Source organism: Cyprinodon tularosa, unplaced genomic scaffold, assembly GCF_016077235.1.
Source record: "Cyprinodon tularosa strain WSP-4 unplaced genomic scaffold, ASM1607723v1 ctg433, whole genome shotgun sequence".
Classification (NCBI taxonomy): domain Eukaryota; kingdom Metazoa; phylum Chordata; class Actinopteri; order Cyprinodontiformes; family Cyprinodontidae; genus Cyprinodon; species Cyprinodon tularosa.
This window is the reverse complement of record NW_024039156.1, coordinates 496,838-517,434: the sequence shown is the minus strand read 5'-3', so window position 1 is coordinate 517,434 and position 20,597 is coordinate 496,838. Positions and strand designations below refer to the sequence as shown.

The 20,597-nt window shown below is 38.3% G+C and overlaps 1 protein-coding gene across 1 annotated transcript; it reads left to right on the top strand.

Annotated features, from left to right (window-relative positions):
* Window positions 1–1,909: 1,909 nt before the first annotated feature.
* ccz1 (CCZ1 homolog, vacuolar protein trafficking and biogenesis associated) lies at window positions 1,910–20,205 on the top strand. Its single transcript, XM_038299745.1, has 17 exons — window positions 1,910–2,072; window positions 3,494–3,569; window positions 3,649–3,745; window positions 3,825–3,922; window positions 4,840–4,933; window positions 5,040–5,120; window positions 7,205–7,252; window positions 9,505–9,588; window positions 10,222–10,397; window positions 10,818–10,899; window positions 13,686–13,747; window positions 16,002–16,113; window positions 16,435–16,468; window positions 16,610–16,727; window positions 19,193–19,351; window positions 19,906–20,033; window positions 20,129–20,205. Exons 2-17 carry the CDS (start codon window positions 3,556–3,558, stop codon window positions 20,182–20,184), a joined length of 1,443 nt encoding a protein of 480 aa, XP_038155673.1. The 5' UTR covers window positions 1,910–2,072; window positions 3,494–3,555; the 3' UTR covers window positions 20,185–20,205.
* Window positions 20,206–20,597: the final 392 nt, after the last annotated feature.

Genomic DNA, 20,597 nt, shown 5'->3' with positions numbered 1-20,597 from the left:
TAAAATGGTTATCTTCATGTGAAGACAGGCCATTTTATATAATTCAGTTTATTTATATAGAGCCAATTCACAACACATTTCATCTAAAGGCACTTTACAGTTCACCAGATTATACAGTCAGATTGATTCAGTTTTCTATCTAAGGAAAACCAGTTGATTGCATCGACTCATTGACTCGAAGGCAATCCCTCACATCAAGGATGCTTGTAGCAACAGTAGAGAGGAAAAACTACATTTTAACAGGAAGAAACCTCCAGCAGAACCAGGCTCAGTGTGAGCGGCCATCTGCTGAGGCCGACTGGGGTTCAAGGAGACAGAAGCAGACATAGAAAAAGACTCAACCAGCTCCACAGGCGGCCCCATCCAGGAAACACACAGCCAGGCAGACGAGCTCCGAGCCAGCTCCCATGTCAATGGATGAAAGAGAACACATACAGTTAGTCACAGAAATAAAACTATACTGACGACAGGCCAAGCTCCAACATCTTCAAAAAACAAAAGGAAAAAGGTTGATGGCAGCAGTACAGCTGATATTTCTCTCCATGATGGAGTCACAGCCAAAAAGACCAGATGAAGCTACTAAGAGAAAAAGCAAAGAGAGCATAGCATCAGAGATTAAACTAACAAATTCTACAGAGTGGGAGAATCAAGCAGAATGATGAAAAAGGGTCCCTATGTCCTCCAGCAGTCTAAGCCTATAGCTGCAGAACTATAGATATAGCTCAGGATAACCTGAGCCACTCTAACTATAAGCTATATCAAAAAGGAAAGTTTTAAGCCTAGCCTTAAAAGTAGACAGGGTGTCTGCCTCAAGGACCCAAACTGGTAGTTGGTTCCACAGGAGAGGAGCCTGATAACTAAAAGATCTGCCTCCCATTCTACTTTTAGAAATTCTAGGAACCACTAGTAAACCTGCAGATTGAGAGCGAAGTGCTCTGTTAGGAACATAAGGAACAATCAGATCTCTGATATCAGATGGAGCTTGGCCATTTAAGGCTTTATATGTGAGAAGGAGGATTTTAAATTCTATTCTGGATTTAACAGGAAGCCAATGAAGAGAACCTAGGATGATCTCTCTTTTTCATTTCATCAGAACTCTGGCTGCAGCATTTGGATCAGCTGAAGGCTTTTAACTACAGTCTGTGGACTTCCTGATAGTAAAAAATTTAAATAGTCCAGCCTTGAATGGATGTTTTGCTCGTTAATTTTCCTTTTGGAACAGTGTAGACTGACCGTGAGGTTCTGATGCCTATCCGCTTTCGGCCCCCCCTCACTGTACATTGGTTATTGCCTGGCCACCCTTATAAACATGTTCTGGCTACGCCTCTGATGTTTAGTTGAAGAGATCCATCCAAGCTTATGCCTTCGAGACAGAGTTTGATTGCGATGACCCCTGAGTCCTGATTAAAGCTTCAGTGGATGGAGAAGCTGAATCAAACTGCAATGATGAGAATGATAAACAAAACTTGAACTGTTGCTAATTCTATAGGCCTACTGCTTGATAAACTTCTGTGCAGATTACGTCCAAAAGTATAGCCTATGTTATCACGATAGAGATGTGATTTCCCAGTGCTTCTTTAAACAGAATAATTTTTCTTGAACCAGACAACATGGTTTTTTAATAGTTTGATTTAAAACAGGGGGATTTTCTCATCAACCTTTTTCATGTGCTTTCCTGTTCCCAAATCCATGCACTGTTCTTAATCCATACTTGTATGTACACCTGTAACCCCATACTTCCCACCTGCCCCGCGTCCCCTTACAATTAAACATAAAAAATTAATAGGAAAGACAGCAAGAACACCATGAAAAAAGTCCTATCGGCTTCATTGTGCCTTTGGTAATGTCACCAGACCAACTTGTGTAACACACTGTGACTGCAGTCGGAACCTTAATTAGTGGGAAGTCCCCATTACCCGGACATCTGAGTGTGTGACCCCGCACTGTCAAAAGCAGGAAATGAACGCTTAAAAGTGCTATAATGTGAGCGATGTGAGTTATTTCCCCCCTATTCTCCTTTATTTACACAATATCTAGGTGCATCTGAACGTGTGGGTCGCATTGTCTGGAAGGTGAGTGCTTACTTAATTTTTAAGGAACGTGTAAAGTTAGGTTCGGTAACCCGGTTAGCATGTTGGCTAGGTTCTGCTAGCTGTGTCAGTGGCTAAGCTACAAATAATGGGAAGAAGTTGATGGATTCTCGTCAGGTTTCTAAATCTGTAACATCTGAATGCACTTTGTAACATTTTAGTGCAACACTTGGCTTTGAAAGACATTTGAGGCTCATTTTTTGGTACATTTTCTTCTTTTCGTGAGATTTTGCCGGCTTGTCAGCTTCACTCTTTTATAGACTTTAAACATCAAACAGCAAACTACAGGAGATCAGTCCTTTTTTAGAAATCAGTTATTTTCGAATAAAGTTAGATTTTTCCCTCTTTGGAGATCTAAAATTAAATTAATAAACTCTGAAATCTAGAGCTGCTTAGAAAAACGCTAAGGACTTTGAGAGATGTCTCACATTTCTCCTAAACTGATTATTTGCACTTATCTCTAAAGCAAAATTAAGTATCAAAACCTCATGTCTTAGAGAAATGATCAGACTGTGTATAAAGTAGGAAAAAAATATAATAAAGGTAACACAGATATTATTGTTATTTTCCAGAAAACATACAAGTTTAATGTAAAGAATTTGGTCAATCGGCCTTTTAAGCAGAAATTCTGTTAAATTTTGACTTTTACTTCAGATGGTCATGTTGGGTCTGATTTCCTCATGTTTTTTTTTTATTATAATTATTATTATTGTTGTTATTATTCATGAAATGATGTAGAGACAAGAGGTTACTGCTAGAGTTGTAACCAAATATTAGGTTTTCTTATATCATGCTGCTGCTTCTGTAGCTCCCCATTGACTCCAGATAACAGTTTAAGATCTTATTCTCACTTATTGGGCTTTGACCAGTTAAGCATCAGCTTGCATCTCATTCCTTTTAAATCAGTATATCCTTAGCAGGTGATTTGAACCATCTGCTATTTAGTTTGAGGTCAGTGGAATCTGTTAAGATTTTGAAGAACCAACTAAAAGCCAACAACTTAGAAATCACTGAATTACTTATTTTGATTTTCTGACCTTTTAATGTTTTTGGTTTTCTTCCATACATCACTTTATTATTCTATTGATTTTACACCATTTTACACAAATATCATCCAATAGAAGAACATATAGCTATCATGTTTTTGCAGAAGATTGACACCCCATTTTTTTAAGCATAATATATATGAAATGAATTGTGATTCTGTAAAAAAATTCCAACAAACTTTCTAGTGTAGATATTTATCAAACAAACTATAAACTCTAACCATGTTTTATTTAAATGAATTAAAGGGAAAAATGTCTCTCTTTAAAGGTTGCTGAGCTTTGGTGCTGACTAACATCTCACTGCATTTTAATGAGAGACGAAGCTTAGAAGTTCTATTTAATTATTTTGTCCTGTAGGCAAACGGCATGGTACCCAGATTGTCAGTGGAAGAAAGGAAACCCAGATACAGTTTACACTAATGCTAATGATAAGGTAAGAAGGATTCAGAGATCGTATTAGTGTGACCTAATTGAAACTGAAGGTTTTTTTTTTGTCTTTGTGCCTTTTCCAGTCCCAAAATGGCCTCAGGAGCGCAAGAGAAACAGTTCACACAATCCCTTCTGAGTTTTTTCATTTATAACCCTACGCTTGGACCACGCGAAGGAGAGGTGAGCAGGACTTTCAGTGGATGACGTCCTTTTATCTTGTTTTTGAATGATTTTAATTCATTTAAATATTTCCACTTAGGAAGAGAAAAAGATTTTGTTTTACCACCCGAGTGAGGTCGAGAAGAATGAGAAAATCCGAAATGTGGGCCTTTGTGAAGCAATTGTTCAGTTCACCAGGTAAAATTAATACTTTTTATGGGAAATGCCTGAAGATACATTAGACTGAATGAAGTGTCTGAAAATCAGCTTTTAAGTATTGCTGCAAATTCTTAGATGGATTTAGGTCTCTTCAAAGACTGGATCAGTTTAACACTTGGATATGTTTTGAGCTACGCTATTCTATGGTGTAATCGTTAGCACTCTGGACTCTGAATCCAGAGATCTAAGTTTAAATCTCAGTAGGACCTTCTTTCTTGGGGGAGTCTTGGTCTAGTGGTTAGAGCAGTGCACTGGTGCTCTAACAAAGTTGAAAGTACTTGGTTCGATTCCTGCATTCTGGGTCTTTGAGCAAAACTCTTAACCCCACACTGCTCCCCATGATGGCGGCCCACTGCTCCCCAGGGGATGGGGTAATGCAGGGGTAAATTTCTCCAGTGTAAGATCAATAAAGTTCTATTATTATTATTTCATGGTAGATGCAGCTTTATGTTTAGTCACTTAAACGTCCTTTGCAGCCTCTAAAAGATCTAGAAAAGATTGTGTTGTTAATGTGCCTGCTGAGGTTAGGAAAGATGACTAGATGCGCTCCAGCACTACCATCCTTGTTTACTTTCTTAAACACAGAGCAGGCTAGCTTGTGATGACATTGAGTGCTGTACTGCTCGGGAGATCACATGCAAGTTGCATATATTTTTAAATGTGAACGACCACGCAAAAGAAACAGATTTCACAAAACAAAAACAGAATTGAGCATTAATGCTGAATGCAGCCATAAAGTGTAGTTTTCATCCATGAAAAGTGATCTTTGACAGAACAGGGAAATTATTTAATTAGTGTGTGCTTGCTCACTGACGCATATCAGAACTATTATAGAGAACAAAGGAGCTTTGTTTTTTGTTCTATATTTTTCCATTCCCCTTCCTTTTGTGTTTCAGGACTTTCTGTCCAACAAAACCAGCAAAATCTCTGCACACACAGAAGAATCGGCAGTTTTTCTTTGAGCCAGAGGAACATTTTTGGATAGTCATGGTAAATAACATTTAAAGATTTCTTGGTCGCTGTGGACTTGTTTCCATCTTTAGCAACTTTAATGCTTTGTGGAGTGTTTTTATTTTCTTGTTTATGTTTTCCTTAGGTTGTTCGAAACCCAATGATTGAGAAGCCGAACAAAGATGGCAAACCTCCAACGATAGAGTATCAAGAAGAGGAAATACTGGTGAGTTGGTGCTTGTAAAAAGGCAAGGGCTGCGGATGAACTGAGAAAATTACCTCAGTTTAAGTATCATAGGTCTGTAACAAAAAAAAAAACAAACCCAAAATGATTGTATTACTTTTATAAAAGACAAAAAAAAAGCAAATGTTTATTTCTGTTGAGATTTATGCTTTTTTTTCTGCTATTAGATTCCAAAACATGGAGGGAATCTCTTTCATTTTGTGATAGTTCAGAACAGGCTCTATGCACAGCTCCACTACTTCCTGAATTTAAAGCAGCTCCTTTGTTTCCTGTCTTTCATTACTGGACGAACTGATTAATCCAGGTGTGTCTGGCCAGTTACTTAGGTCATACACACCTGGATTAATCAGTGCATCCAATCATGAAAGACAGGAAACAAAGTAGCTGCTTTAAATTCAGGAAGTAGTGGAGCTGTGCATAGAGCCCATTGCTTTGTGCTCTCAGGGCACCAAAATTGAATTTACAGGTCTAGCACCTCTAGTGGTGAAAGGTGACCGAGGGTTTTATTAATTATTAGTTGCAAATAAATATATCTTAACTATGAATTATTGTTTGACCCACAGACTAAAGCAGAAATATAGATTAAATATATGTGATAGGATATTATTATCAGGTTCTTATTGTCCAGGATATGTTCTGCTCTTTATTGAGTGAAAATAAGATTTTAAATAAAGTTTTTAAAAAGGAAATGTTTTAACTTGTTAGTACCCTTTTAAAAAGTCAAACCCTCTCTGGGATTAATGAACTTGCCAGTATTATGATGATTTATCTCCAGGAGAGAGTTTCAAACCTTTGGTGTTGAAGGCCCTCTGTACCATCTCCCTAATTTTTAGCTCGCTCTAATGATTTTTAGATTCACTTTGTTATTGTGGATGTGGCAATCCAAAAGCATGAATTGATTCTTTCAGTGAGAGAATATGTTGACTGAATAAAAATAATTTAAAACCAAATCTGTTAGAATTCAACTTGACTGTAGCAGTGGGTCTTAATTAGGAGCTGGTTAATCAGAATCACTTTATTAATTAATCTGCTGCTTAAAGGAATAGTACACCCAAAACATGATTAGCCTTCATTTTCTACTCACCTCCATGCCGAACAACACTCTGGAGTACTTTTTTGATATCTCAAATGCATCTGGAGATCTGGGAGGCTTCTTGCTGTCTGCTGACATTCAAATAATGGAGGTCCATGGCGCCCGAGACAGAAAGGTCCATAAAAGTCCACAAAAACGTGTCAATATTCCTCCATACTGCTCGTCCAATGTAATCCAAGTGTCCTGAGTGGGTAGCATCCAGAATTTACTCGAAACGAAGTAATTTAGAATGTTTTTAGAGCATAAACAGTAGTGTATAGGATTTCCTAATAGCGCCCCCATGCGCGCTCACGATTCTACGGAAGCCGGCAGACCAAACCGGAAGGAAGTGCGCATTCAGCGTCTGGTCTGCCGATAATGCAAGCGTAGAAGAAGAAATGTGCTGTTTACCTGTGCAAAGAAAGAAACAACGAAAGAAAAATGTCTGAGGACTTCAGTGTTGAGGAAGAGCATGAGTTCTTTGCCGAGCTGAATGCGCTGGTTTGGTCTGCCGGCTTCCGTAGAATCGTGAGCGCGCATGGGGGCGCTATTAGGAAATCCTATACACTACTGTTTAGGCTCTAAAACGTTCTAAATGACTTCGTTTCGAGTAAATTCTGGATGCTACCCACTCAGGACACTTGGATTACATTGGACGAGCAGTATGGAGGAATATTGACAAGTTTTTGTGGACTTTTGTGGACCTTTCTGTCTCGGGCGCCATAGACCTCCATTATTTGAATGTCAGCAGACAGCAAGAAGTCTCCCAGATCTCCAGATGCATTTGAGATATCAAAAAAGTACTCCAGAGTGTTGTTCAGCATGGAGGTGAGTAGAAAATGAAGGCTAATCATGTTTTGGGTGTACTATTCCTTTAAGAAGCTCTGGAATCGCACAAAAAACAGATCCTTTCAATTCATTTTATTAATTTATCTATTGATGCAATTTTTTCCTAACCTTCTCATTTCAATTTTCCACCATGTTTTCCTTGTAGGATACGGTTTATGGTGCAGTGGTTCGGCAGTGCTACAGCATGTACAAGGTAAGAATTATTCCTGCATCAGAGGCTGCTTCACCTTACGGCTAACATTTGAATAAAGAAAAAGATCATTGCACAGATTAAAATTAATAGTATATGACAGAGTAATTAAAGGGTAAATAATATCCGATCATCAACATTTTTTTTTAAAGTCAAGATATATTATACTTTTTTAAATGTTTCTTTGTATCTGTGCAGTTTTGTCTTAATTACTGCTGTAAGTAGGTTATTCTTTCAGCAGATGCCATGTTTTAGAGTCTGTACTATTACAGCAGGAAACAATTTAATTAGTAAATTATTAGACAATTTTGATATTTTTTTTTCAAATTGGTTAATCTTGATTAATCACCAAATATATGATTCTAGTTCGCATTAACAACAACAGCTTTAACTCCTCTCAGCTGCTCTCGTTCCGTACTTGCCAGGTCTCCTAATACTAACCTTTAGTTAACTTTACCAAATATGTTTTATCTGCCTGTTCAGTAGAAACGTGGGAACATCTGCGTAGCTTCTAAGCCCCTATTCTTTTTTAAGTCGTCACTGATTAAAATCTTGACATGTTCACCGTCGATTTGTTTCCTGTTTGGGATTTTTGGCTTTAATTTGGGGCTCGTTTCCAATGTTGAAAATCAGGGAGGACATTCAAGCGAAGGTAGAGGTGCATAATAATTAGTTCCATCAGAATAGTTCTGTTAGTTAGGAAGGAGCTAGGAAGGGGAAGCAGTATACTTCCTATCACCAGTTCATAAAGCATAGGAAGTAGGGGTGGAACGGTTCACAAAATCCACGGTTCGGTTCGGGTCACGTGGTCACGGTTTTCGGTTCAGTTCGGTATATGTTGATTGTTACACTGAAATCCCATAAAAAGTAATGAAAAAAAAAAAAAAAAAATTTATGAATTGTAATTATTTTTAATGATCCGCGGAAACCATGGATCATTTCCGCATGTTTTGCTGCTTTGAATTTAATCATCTGGCGCATGCCCTCTACCATCTCCAAGGAACTCAGAGCGGAGCGGACAGGAGCCACAGTGGAGGCTGTAGGCTTTGCTTTGAGCAGCCGGTCTGGAGCGCAGCGGGGCGGAGCGCTGACGGAGTATGTGGGATTTCGGGGTTAGCATGACATGTTGTTCATGTTGCTGTTAGCATAAACAAAACGTGTTGCACAATGCTTGCACACTGTTGCACTTTTATCCACAACTTTCTTTCCGCCGTCATCGTAGGTCACTCTAAATGCAAAGTGGTCCCATACAGCAGACCTATATAGTGCTGCTGGCGCGTCTTCCAACTCCTGTTCTTTCCCACTCGCCATACCCACACAATTCTCCACAACTACTGATTTTTTTTTCTGCTACGCCCGGTTAAGCTGCTTCGCTTCTTCTTCTTGTTTACTATTGGTGGTTGGCTTTGGTCGCAGTACCGCCACCTTCTGCTCTGGAGTGTAAACGCTTCGCCTATGAGAAAAAGGAGCAACGCATGAACCGAACGCAACACACACGAACCGAACCGAGACAGTAGAACCGAACGGTTCGGACGGTTTTCATCAACCGTTCCATCCCTAATAGGAAGCTCCCCTGCTAAGAGCTAAAAGATTTCCCACAATCCTTTGTGTGACAGAACATAAAGGTACAGCCCACCTCACAGAGTTTTGGAAAAATGCATTACTGCTTCACCTGTATTTGTGTGACACATGCTAATGTTCACACCTTCGCAGTTGTTTGTTCCTTTTGTCAAATGGTTGTTTTCTGTAAAGCAAACATCCTTCCTGTGTTCTTCTTCTGTTGGTGTCCATAAGGCTGAACGCTGTTCAGATTCACCACAGCAGTTTGGAGTTACTGATCTAACTTGGATAGTGTTCCTATTGTTGACCCCATGAAAGGTGAAGGAACAGAAGGGAGGGGCTACAATTTAATTAGGTCAGAAGGAGGCTGGGAAAATTAACTCAGCTCTATCAAGGAGAAATCTCTCACATGACTTTAACCTGCTTTCCTATTGGTGCAGAATCTTTCATGCTGACGTTGGCTTCACAACCCGATGTAAATATTTAATGCAGCCGTCAAAATTTATAAAGCAACCTGCTGTTTTTAAAGCTTTTTTTCAGTAAAATGGATGCTTTTATTTTGCTCCTCTAGACATATTTCTCATATTTTTGAGAAGTTGATCGTTTTGATTAAAAGTTATAGATATGACTTTAATATCCTGATAACCTGAACCCTCAGATGTGCTTAGAGTTTAACAATGACTTCTCTTTTTCAGCTATTTAACGGCACCTTTGGTCGAGCGATGGAAGCGGGTGGAGTGGAGCTGCTCATTCAGAAGCTTGAAAAGTTTTTCTACAGGGTAAATATCGCTGACATCTGTCCAATGACTCTTTTCTACCCGATGTTGTTGCTAGGTGTATTTATGTTTTTGACTGTACATATTGTCTTTAGCACAGTGTGTCAAATTAACTCCACCATGGCTTCCATAAAAAGTCACCAGAGCCTGACGGCTGGTGTTTTCACAAGCAGTGAGATCCTCTCTGAGTATTTGATGATTATTTCAGGTGGCTCCTTTAGTGCCTTTGTAAACAGTTGGGACCTGTTTGCAGTCGTGTTTAATTTCTTGGTCCTTCATGACCCGCATTATACGTTCCTTTCTCAGCAGCAACAGAACTGTTGGATTAAACACTGTAGAAAAGTTTTAAAAATTCATTTCTAATTAGGAAACACCCGAAGTGGATCCAGGCTTCCCTCTCCGATGTGTAATGTACACACGGAGGGAAAGTAGACGTTACGGTGTTCTGTATCTGACCTTGATTGTCAGATGGATATCTTATCCTTTTAATGATGCAGAAGCTTCTGCAGCCGACCGGTCAAGAGCTGCTTAGTCTGCTGTCTTTATTGCCTTGTAAACAAGCTTTTGTAAACTAATCCGTTTCTTTGCTTTTTTTTGTCTCTGTATCTGTCTGCGTGTTCTCTCTGGGCATTCCAGTATCTGCAGACGCTCCACTTGCAGTCCTGTGACCTGCTGGATGTATTCGGAGGCATCAGCTTCTTTCCGCTGGACAAGATGACCTACCTGAAGATTCAGTCATTTGTTAACAGAGTGGAGGAGAGCCTCAGCCTCATCAAATACACGTCCTTCCTCTATAACGACCAGCTTATCTGGTACGAATGCTTAAAACTTTGCAAGCTTGTCCAACTAATCTAGTCTCTGTGAATATTGTCTGCTCCCACTCCTCTAAAAACAAACACTGCATATTTGCAGCTTCTCACAATGGTAGAATCACAATATTAGAGTGTGTAAACTAATAATTAAACACCGAATAAACAGAGGTGGTACTAGACATGAACCTAATCCTCTTTGTGGTTTGACTAGTCACATAATGTTAGCCTCCATAATCCGTAGGTAAATACATGGCTGTCAACTAAAGGAATTCACAGAACACCTTCTACAGAGAGGGAAAAGGTTCTTTAATTATTTCTGTATAAGTGATATGCTCTCTGTTGCAAAAGAGGAAGCATTTTAATGATTATTTTAATGGTTTAAAAGTGATTGGTTCTATTTTTGTCTCCATGTTTGTGCAGGAGTGGGCTGGAACAGGACGACATGAGGATCCTTTACAAATACTTGACCACGTCTCTTTTTCCCAGGCATTCGGAGCCTGAGGTAGATGGAAGTGTAACTGTGTCACTGTGCCTGGCAAACTTTATCGCATTTTATCGATTCAACCAAAAATGTTTAAATTCTAAGGTCAAAAATGTTTCTGCTGTTAGGAAGCTTCTCAGCAGCGACATGGAAGCTGATCAAGGTTTAATGGAAACAACAAATACAGAACCATCCTATGAGAAACTCTGTTAGATGCTGAGAGGAGTTGGGTCACCATCAGGCTATTAGATAGCACATTGTACGGCCTTTACAAAAATAAAAGACAAATTTCCCCTTTTTCTCTTCTGAAAAATTCACTCTGTTAAAAATTTCACAGGCAAAAAAAGCTGGAGTTGGAAAATTAGAACTTTTGCTGCTTGATGCATGACATCAACCAATGAGAGGAGCTTATCTGGTAGCAGGCAGGGAGACAGACAGAGTGCTGCTGATGAAGATCACTGAACTGAAAATTTTATTAATGCCTAAACTAACTTAAAAAATCCAAACCTGCCAGCAAAATGTGTTCTTTTATTATTGTGGTGCCTGCAGTTTGAGCCACATACCTGAAAAACACTAACATCTACTTCCAGCCGCCACCAACAGCAGGGGAGGGCCTAACGCAGTATGTGGAGGTTTGAGCGGCTCTAATAGAGAAATACTTTTTAAAGAAAGGATCATAATCCTGATGAACTGACTGCACAGACCATGTTTTCAGGTGGACTTTCTCACATAAAAATATTAAAGCTACTTTTTACCCACTGATCACAGCAAATATAGCAAATCCGCTCTCTGTCATTGAACACAGGAGCAGTAGAAGCATCAGATGCATCTGAACACACTTTACTGGATGTCTAACCTTAATATGGACAAGCATAAGAAATGAAGCAGCAGAAACTTTGTTGCTGCTGAAATCACGTGCCGTGTGAACGTAGCTTTAGACTTTCTGGTTGTTTGAATCAACCTATGAATCAGAATATTCTACCTAAAAATCTAATGTCTTCATTATGAAATTTCCACCTCTAGTCAAGCAAACATACTTCCCATAATCGGGACAAAATTAGTGTTGGAACAAAGACAAAAAGTTGGCTACATTCCACTTCAAAATGCAGGAAATGCAGCTTCATAGAGCCTATATTTAAAATTTTTAGCCACCTATGACCTGCAAAGCCTAAAAATATGGTACACCAAGGTGTACAAACTATGAAATATTCCTAGCTAAAAGCCTGGTCACCATAAGTAGGATGATGACCTCATGAAATGGAAAAGATCAACTCAAACTTGGAACATTGTGAACAAATTAAACATCTCATCTCCCATTTTAGAAAATTAACTTTTGAATTTGAAATTTTTTAAGAGATTATTGTGGCTTACAGAAAATAGACACTCGTTCAGTCTGAGATAATAAAAAAATTGTGTGAGATCAATGGAAAAGAGATGAGTTTGCCGTCCATTTATAATTCTTTTCTTTCCAAAATGTACTAATACTAGATGATCTAATCAGTGTTGGGAAAGTTCTCTTTCTACGTGAACTAGTTCAAAGTTCAGTTCACACATTTTAAAATGAACTAGTTCAGTTCATAGTTCATAATTCAAAATTTTGAGCTAAGTTCACAGTTCGAAAAAATGAACTAGTTCATAGTTCTTTTTTTTTCATATATTGCTCAATTACACCATAGCCTACTGTAGAACCACAGACAGCAATTATTTTATCAGTTGTAACTCTGAAACTGTGCGTCAGATTTCATCTTCATATCCAGTTTTGAATCCTTATCCAACCAGGGTTTACATTAGCATTGAGGGGACAGCATTTCCCCATTGTTGCTTTGACGCTTTGTTGCTGTCCATTCACTTCACACTAGTAGCAGCTGCAGCTTTCACCCCTACAGTATATTCTCAAAAACATCAGGAAAAATGTGCTGCTTGAATGGTCTTTTTATGAGGAATTATTAAAAGAAAAACAGGAAAGTAGTCTTTAAGGTGCAAATGTTTTTTTAATTTTAATATTTTTTTTCCATTTGAAATTCCATTTCAATACATACTAAAAAGGAATACTGGAATCCTGGAAAATTATACCAGGCAGGTTTACATGAATAGTAAAACCCTCAAGAACATTTTACTAACACAAACTGAGGGACCAGGCTGAGGTAGGAATTTAAGGTTACTGAAGTGCGGATTTTTTTTACTGAAAGCCGGTGGGCAAACTTGTTGCCATCATCCTCACCGACCACCTGGTCATAAAACTGTTTTAAGGGATCATACTGCTGCTTTGTCGCCTCCACGGTCGCCTCCATGCTGCTGTGGCTTCCACGCTGCATTTTGTTTTGATGACGCACGCGGCTGTAGGCTACAACACTGGTAGCTGGTGTTGCCAGATTGGGTGTTTTTCCCGCTACATATTAAGGCCTGTTTACGGTGTGATTTAGCCGGGGTTTCGCCTTGAGGGCTCTATAGAAATCGGACAACCTATTGAAAGGAGTTGAACTGAGAGAGCGTGCCGTTCACAGACACCAGAATGAACGAGTTCACAATAACGTTCATCAGACAGTACTTTCAGTTCACGTTCACCCAAAATATGAACGAGTTCATGAACTTTCGTTCAATGAACTTTTGCAAGGTGCTAAAGTAAACAAATTCATTGGACTAAATTATTTGAACAGATCTCAGGAAGCCAGAGACACTAGAATGTAACAATGCATTTAGTTTGTTTTGTAAATCTTTAAATCCTGTATCAGGATATACAACATTATTTTTTCCAAAATAACATGATTTCTGAAACCTTTTGTATTCGTCTCTCTGTCCCTCTGCAGTTGGCTGGTAGAGACTCTCCTCTGAGGCCTGAAGTCACGGGAAATCTGTTGCACTATGGGAGGTAAGTCCTCCTCTATCCTTAATCCTGCCTCCTGCAGTGCTGTAATCTGGCAGAAAATGTGATTTTATTTATTCTGCAAGTGTCATCTGTGTACATCACAAAGCAGGCAGGTTATAATTCATCTCTTGGATTCCTTTCAGCTGGTGTAAAATCAGCCTTTCAATCATAATGCAGGTGTTTTCTCGGTATTTAATTTGTGAAAATTAACACTATTTGTTTTCCAGTGGATTTAGCCTCATCTGTTCTTCAGAAAAACACATTTCCCAACCACTTCTTCTTCTGTTGGCCTGGACTAAAGCTTTCATTGTAATGACATGTATACTTTAATAGTTTTCATGGAAACTCTTAAATCAACAAAGATTTCAAACCAATTTGTTCAGGTTTATCCAAACATTTTGGATTCTTGACTGTTTGTGTTTTTTCAGAGGACTGAACATTTCCTCATAGATTCTCATAGTCTTAACAGTTGTTCAAGCGGCAGAATGATGGACTGTCTCATCTGTCCCTCAGCTGCTTCATAAAAAATACTGCTAGAGTTATAATGTTTGAAACTGGAAATCTGATTCTAGATTGAGCCACTTTATATATTCAATTATTTGAGTGTGAGACAGTTTGTTTTTCTTGCTGTAAAGCATTCTATCAACAAACCAATTAAGAAGCGTTTTTATTTTTTAACTAAAACCTTACTAAATATTTAATTACAAGCTTCAACTAAGTGTTTACAATAAAATGAAAAATAAAAAACACCTAAAAATTCAGAAGAAAATGTATCATTGAAGTAGGATGAAATTTATCTGCCAAGATGCAATCAAAATATGTAACGGCAAATAAAATTTTTTCTCTTCTTCTCTTACTGTGGGTAGTTTTTTTTTTCTCTTTGTCCCTCAATTTCTTTTTTTGTGTGTTTCCATTAGAGACTGACACGGGAGTGGATTTTTACTCCTGTCCCGTCCCACTCCCACAGAAAAACATTGTGTCCCGTCCCGATCCCGGGCCAGAGTAGAAATCTAAATCCTGTCCCGTCCCACTCCTGGTGAAATTACTCCCATCCCGCTCCCATTCAGAATGACTCCCGCTCCTGCACCACTCCCATTCTTGTTGTCTTCAATAAGATTTCTGCCAATACATTGAATCTGAATTTCTATGAAGGGTCAGTTAACTTCCTGTTTCTAACTGTAGTAAAGGTCAGTTAAAGTAAAAGGAATAATAATTATAAATGTTTTTTTGGTTGTGTAGTTTTTTTGTCTCGCATTATAGTGTAGGCTTCAAGGAAAAAACTACAAAATGGCGGCGCCAGTACTGGATTTTTTTTCTTTCTATTTTATTTTATTTGTTGGCATCGATCCTAGTTTTTTTTAGTTACTATTGGTTTGCTCCCGCTCCCGTCTGCTCCCGGTAATGTTTAATCCTGTACCGTCCCAATCACGTGATCGTTACTAATACTGACTCCCATCCCACGGGAATCCCGTGACCCGTGGGATTCCCGAAAAAATGTCAGTCTCTAGTTTTCATGTATTGTGGCCCCATGTGTTACAAAGACAAACACATTGTTAAGGCTAAAAAATAAAATAAAATGTCATTGTTTGGCTAATGCTAAACGTTTTAACAGTTTGGTAAGAAGAAAAAATTAATGGGGATGATTTATTTTTTTTATTTTTTCTCCTCAAAAATTGACCGCCTTTTTTTGGATATCTGTTCTAACTAGTAAATTTTGTATAACATAGTCAGGTTATTTTTGGGGGGGTCTAAAAGTTTTTTTATATTACGTGAACTTCTTAACTTTCCTTCTTAATTATTTCTTATCTGACCGCACAGCTGATGATAACATGAGGTTCTTTGTTTGGGAAGTGGGGGGTGCAGTTGACTCTATGTCCAACTGCTGAAAAAATATGCTAATGTTGGCTGAGGGAAATGTCTGGCGCTATGCTAGGCTAACAGTAGCTTGCCTCTTGATATAACTCATTAAAGCTCATAAAAAGTTTCATTTTTTGTTCCAGTTAATTATCTGTAAAGTTGCATTTTTTTGTTGTTGTTGCAGCATTATGTTGCCTTCAGGTCTCAGCTAAACACGCCCTAAAATAAAGCTCATGCTGTAGATTAAGACTGTGCCCAGACCTGTTTAGATTCTGGACTTTAAAGATCAGTGAATATTTCCTCCTTTAAAGCCTCCAGATGTCTTTAAAAACTATAAACTCATGTTAAATTAAAAATCGGCTTTAAGGTCTCACTCCCTGGTCTCCATTTGTTCTCTTAGGTTTCTGACAGGACCTACTAACCTTAAAGATCCAGAGGCTAAGTTCCGATTTCCAAAAATATTTGTCAGTGCAGAGGATGGCTACGAAGAGCTGCATCTCATCGTTTATAAGGTGTGTGGAAATAAACCAGTCTCTGTTCTATTTTATTTTGTTAAGTTCCTACTGTATGTTCCTATTTTGTGTCAATTCATGGATGATTTTCTAAACTAATCTGTAATGGAGGGGATTTTAGTTCTTTTTTATTATACTAGACTTAGGATTAAATATTTTCCTCTCTGTTGATGGGTTTTTCTGGATTAGATGGCTCAATTTTAAAATGAAGCATTTCCTGCAGTGCTTATCATCCGATTAGTGGGAATTTTTAACCTTTTTGACCTAGATTCTCCATGAAACCTGTACCAACGTGTTTTATGTTTTGGTTTTCCTTTGCAGGCGATGAGCGCTGCTGCTTGTTTTATGATCAGTGGTAAGTTTAAACCTTTATTCTTATAACTGTTTTCGATTTTTATCACATTTAAGCTTTTTTTCATCTAAAGCTAAAACAAGGCATCTTATCCACTTCTTCTTAAAATGAACTGACTTTCTTCTTCTAACCATATTTCTCCAGCCTCTGTTGAGCTGACCAGGGACTTCTGTGAGCAGCTGGACAGCTTGGTGGGCCCCCAGCTCACTCTGCTGGCATCAGATATATGTGAACAGTTCACAATAAACCGCAGGATTTCTGGGTCAGTGCAGATCTCTGTTAGTCCTCATCTTCTGAACAGTATCAGTCATCCACGTTGTTCTGACATTTAATTTGGTCCTGAAAAGGATCAGAAACCATCTTAAAAACCTCTATGCGATCTATGAGCTTCTAATTGATGTCCTGTTATAAACTGACTCATAAATTGTCCCGGCATCAAAAAGTTTGCGTTCCACAAATTAAGCTTCAGTCAGAGGTTTATGCATCCGCATCCAAAGCATTAATTATTTATTGATTTGGGGATTTTAAAGACATTTGAGCTTTTCATTTTTCCATCATAATACAAAAACATTTGTAAAGATGTTAACAACATAAAGGTGAATTTATCTGTTGTGGATATTCTGTGATCCACATATCCTGAAAAGTAAACATTGTCTGATAAATTAGCTTTACTAGCAGCAAACAACGATCCTCTTAGAAGCTGTTAAGAATCCCTGAGCCAGCTCTGACTGACTCAATTGTTTGGTTTCTGTCATAGGCCGTCTTAAAAGTATAGTCTGAACATTTTCAGGTTAAAGGTTTAGTGGAGGAGTTTTGTAAATAAAAAAATAAATAAACAAATTCACATACTCAACCTGTACCCACTCCTGAGAGGGAACGCCTATTAAACGCGTGTGAGCGTGACAAAGCCCATTTCTCCTTGTGCATCCTCTGTTTAAAAGTTGCTGTTTGCAATGCTCACACAAGCTTACTTTCCATAAGAAGTAAGCAAATTTTTCCTATGTCAGACTCACCACCAGTAAGGGAAAATGGGGATGAGCACGTAGGACGACCTTACATAAACATGTCACCAGAATGATTGACAATTAGGAGGACCACTTATTTTGATGGAAAAAGAACATCCTCCACTATACCTTTAATCTACTCCATCGATTACTAAACTAGTTTTAAAGACATTTTGGGGCGTTGTTATGATTTGCATATAATGGTGTCTAAAATTAAAGCATTTTGCTGCTGATATCAGTAAATCTTAGTTCATTATTATTATCAAACCTTTTTTTTCTTAATACAGTTACTTTCAGTGAAACACAAGTTCTCATTTGTTAGAGAGACCTGTTGGCACGTTTTAAAACTTTAATTGTTTATCCTCATCTTGTGACACAGATTCGGATAAATCTGTTTCAGATCCAGGACTGGTAAATGGTGGAGGTCACCATATCCCATGGTGATTTCATCCACCCTGCGTAACGTGCCTGTGGACCCTCACCATGTTGCTGCTATAACCACACTTAGCAGTTGGATCTTAATATAAGAAAGCCTCACCCTGACAGTTTTCCACTGAAACAGTTCCAATGTTAGTGAAGCTGGAGCTAAGGTCAGGCTTCTACCCCAGATTCAGTTTGCCAGAGGAAAAAGACTCCACAGCTGAATAACTGATAATGGTTATCTAAGGGTAATATTTTGGATCAGTTGAGGAGAGTTTTTGCACAGTGATGCCAACAGGAAGGCGCTCCCAGCCCACATCATCACTGCTTCTTGGATGGTTATCGCAGGCTAACGTTGATCCTTTGGAATAACCATTGAAAACCCTTCAAACTGTCTGTTTCATCAGACTAACTCATTTGATTAAACTCTCCGGTTCCTGACAGGAAGAGGAGTCGGACATCAAATGAATGTTTTTCCAGAAGCTTTATACCAACTACAGAAAGTTAAAGGTTACCAGCAATTTGCTCAAAAGGAATCAGTTGGTATCAGCGTATGTCTGAGCCTGTATGTGTAGTTTTAGATCCTTTGTGAACGAGGGAAAAAACAACAACAATTTTTTCCTTGCTGTTTACTATAAACACTTGGGTAGCTGAATGTTTTATCATTATTCCCCAGAAGGTAAATATTCTGTGTTTAGGAATAAAACCTACATCTGCTTGCATCTGGCTCACCTTTTGAGGAAGAACCTTTTTCTGCTCAAACTTTAGCCTGAAACTGTGCAAGATTGTTTTTACATGACGTCATCCCAATACATTCTTAATTCAATTATTTTAAGGCTGAGCAGTTAGATTTTTCTATAAATAACGCCACATTAGGGCCGATGCCATTTAAGATTAGATTAAATGAGCAACAGGAAGCTGATAATGATGCATTAGCTGTCAACATTAGCTCTGCCTAGCTGGCAGCAGCAAACAGAACTCTAACCTTACTGCAGATCATGGTTCCAGGTAACACATGCATGCCATTAATGACAGGTCCGCTGCACTGGCAGCTAGCTCCTGATCCGTAATCTTAGACCGGCTTTTGCAATCTGATGGACTCCTTTCTAATCAACTTGGTAAAGAATGCACTGAATAAATAACAAGGCTCCAAATTCCTTAGCCGGTATTTTACACCATTCCTGAATTTCTCCTCCTATGGATAGAAACCCAGGGCTTGTTTGAATTAAGCAACTGATTCATTCCAGTTTCAGAGGAGCTGTAATCCACGGTTGAAATGTTTTTGTTCATCTGGTTCCTGTAGGCCGGAGAAGGAGCCCCAGTTTAAGTTCATCTACTTTAACCACATGAATCTGGCGGAGAAGAGCACTATTCACATGAGAAAAACCGCCAGTGTGTGTCTCACCTCAGTCCACCCTGACCTCATGAAGATTTTGGGCGACATCAACTGTGACTTTGCAAGGTACAGCATTTTCTGTAACAAAGCTTTATGAAATGTTTTTTATTACTTAATGGGATGTTTTTTAAAGTAGATAGAAGGAGAAACTCCACCTTTTCAATTCATGTGCATGTAAGGGAGCAATGCCATGAATTAAAGTAAATATATGTTGTTTTGCTGCCTTAAAAGTAACTTAAGCTCTTGTAAACAAATCTTAAAGGACTTTATGCTTCCATGGTTTGTTTCATTATTAGAAGTTCTTTAGATGCGCTAAAACAGCCGCTTTGTCTCGACTTTGCACAGAAATGATCACCGTCTGCCTCACATCAACACTTTTCTCTGACACCTCAGTTTATTTTGCTCACCAACTCTTTGGCAGGTGTCAGATTTAGCTAAATAAACAAAATTACATGCTGTGAGGTTATAGGGGTACCTCTAAATTATTTATTTTAAAATGTTAGAAACTGACTCCTATAATGACACTCATACAGCACATTTTATAAAACATCAAGAAGTCTGAGTATAACCACAATTAAAAACTGTTTAAATTCTCTTATTTCTGCTAATCTGCCTCCTAGGGTTGATGAAGACGAGGAAATCATCGTGAAAGCTATGACCGACTACTGGGTTGTCGGTAAGAAGTCCGACCAGCGAGAGCTGTATGTGATCTTAAACCAAAAAAATGCCAATCTCATTGAAGTAAATGGTACGTCTTCTCCACCAGGAAATGTACATTCGAATTTTCTTTCCAGAATATGCTGTAATGATCCCAACCTTCTCCTGTTTTTATTTTAATTTCAGAGGAAGTAAAGAGGCTTTGTGCAACACAGTTCAACAACATTTTCTTTTTGGACTGAGCAGACACTCTAAAGACTCTCGGCTTTGCAGGTTTGCAGATTCAGCGTAATGCAATAATTGCATTGTAAAATAAACAAGTTGAAAAGCTTTGTCACCAAGTTTTTTATTTAACAGAAAAAAGTGTAATTTTATCTTGTAAGTACCTGTAAAAACACAGATTGGATTCATGTACTTCATCTCATCTCTATGTACATAATTGTTGGATTTTATCATCTTTTTAAGTTTCCCCACATATTTCTGCATATTTTTAATTCTATCATATCTTACTTTAATGTAAAAATTATGTTCATTCCAGTTTTATTTGAGTATCAGTTTTGGTTTTGAGATGTCCTGCCAGAACTATTGTGGGGTTTGTAAAACACTGCACTAACTTGAAATAAAGGAAGAAATCATTTTCCTAATTGTATGCACT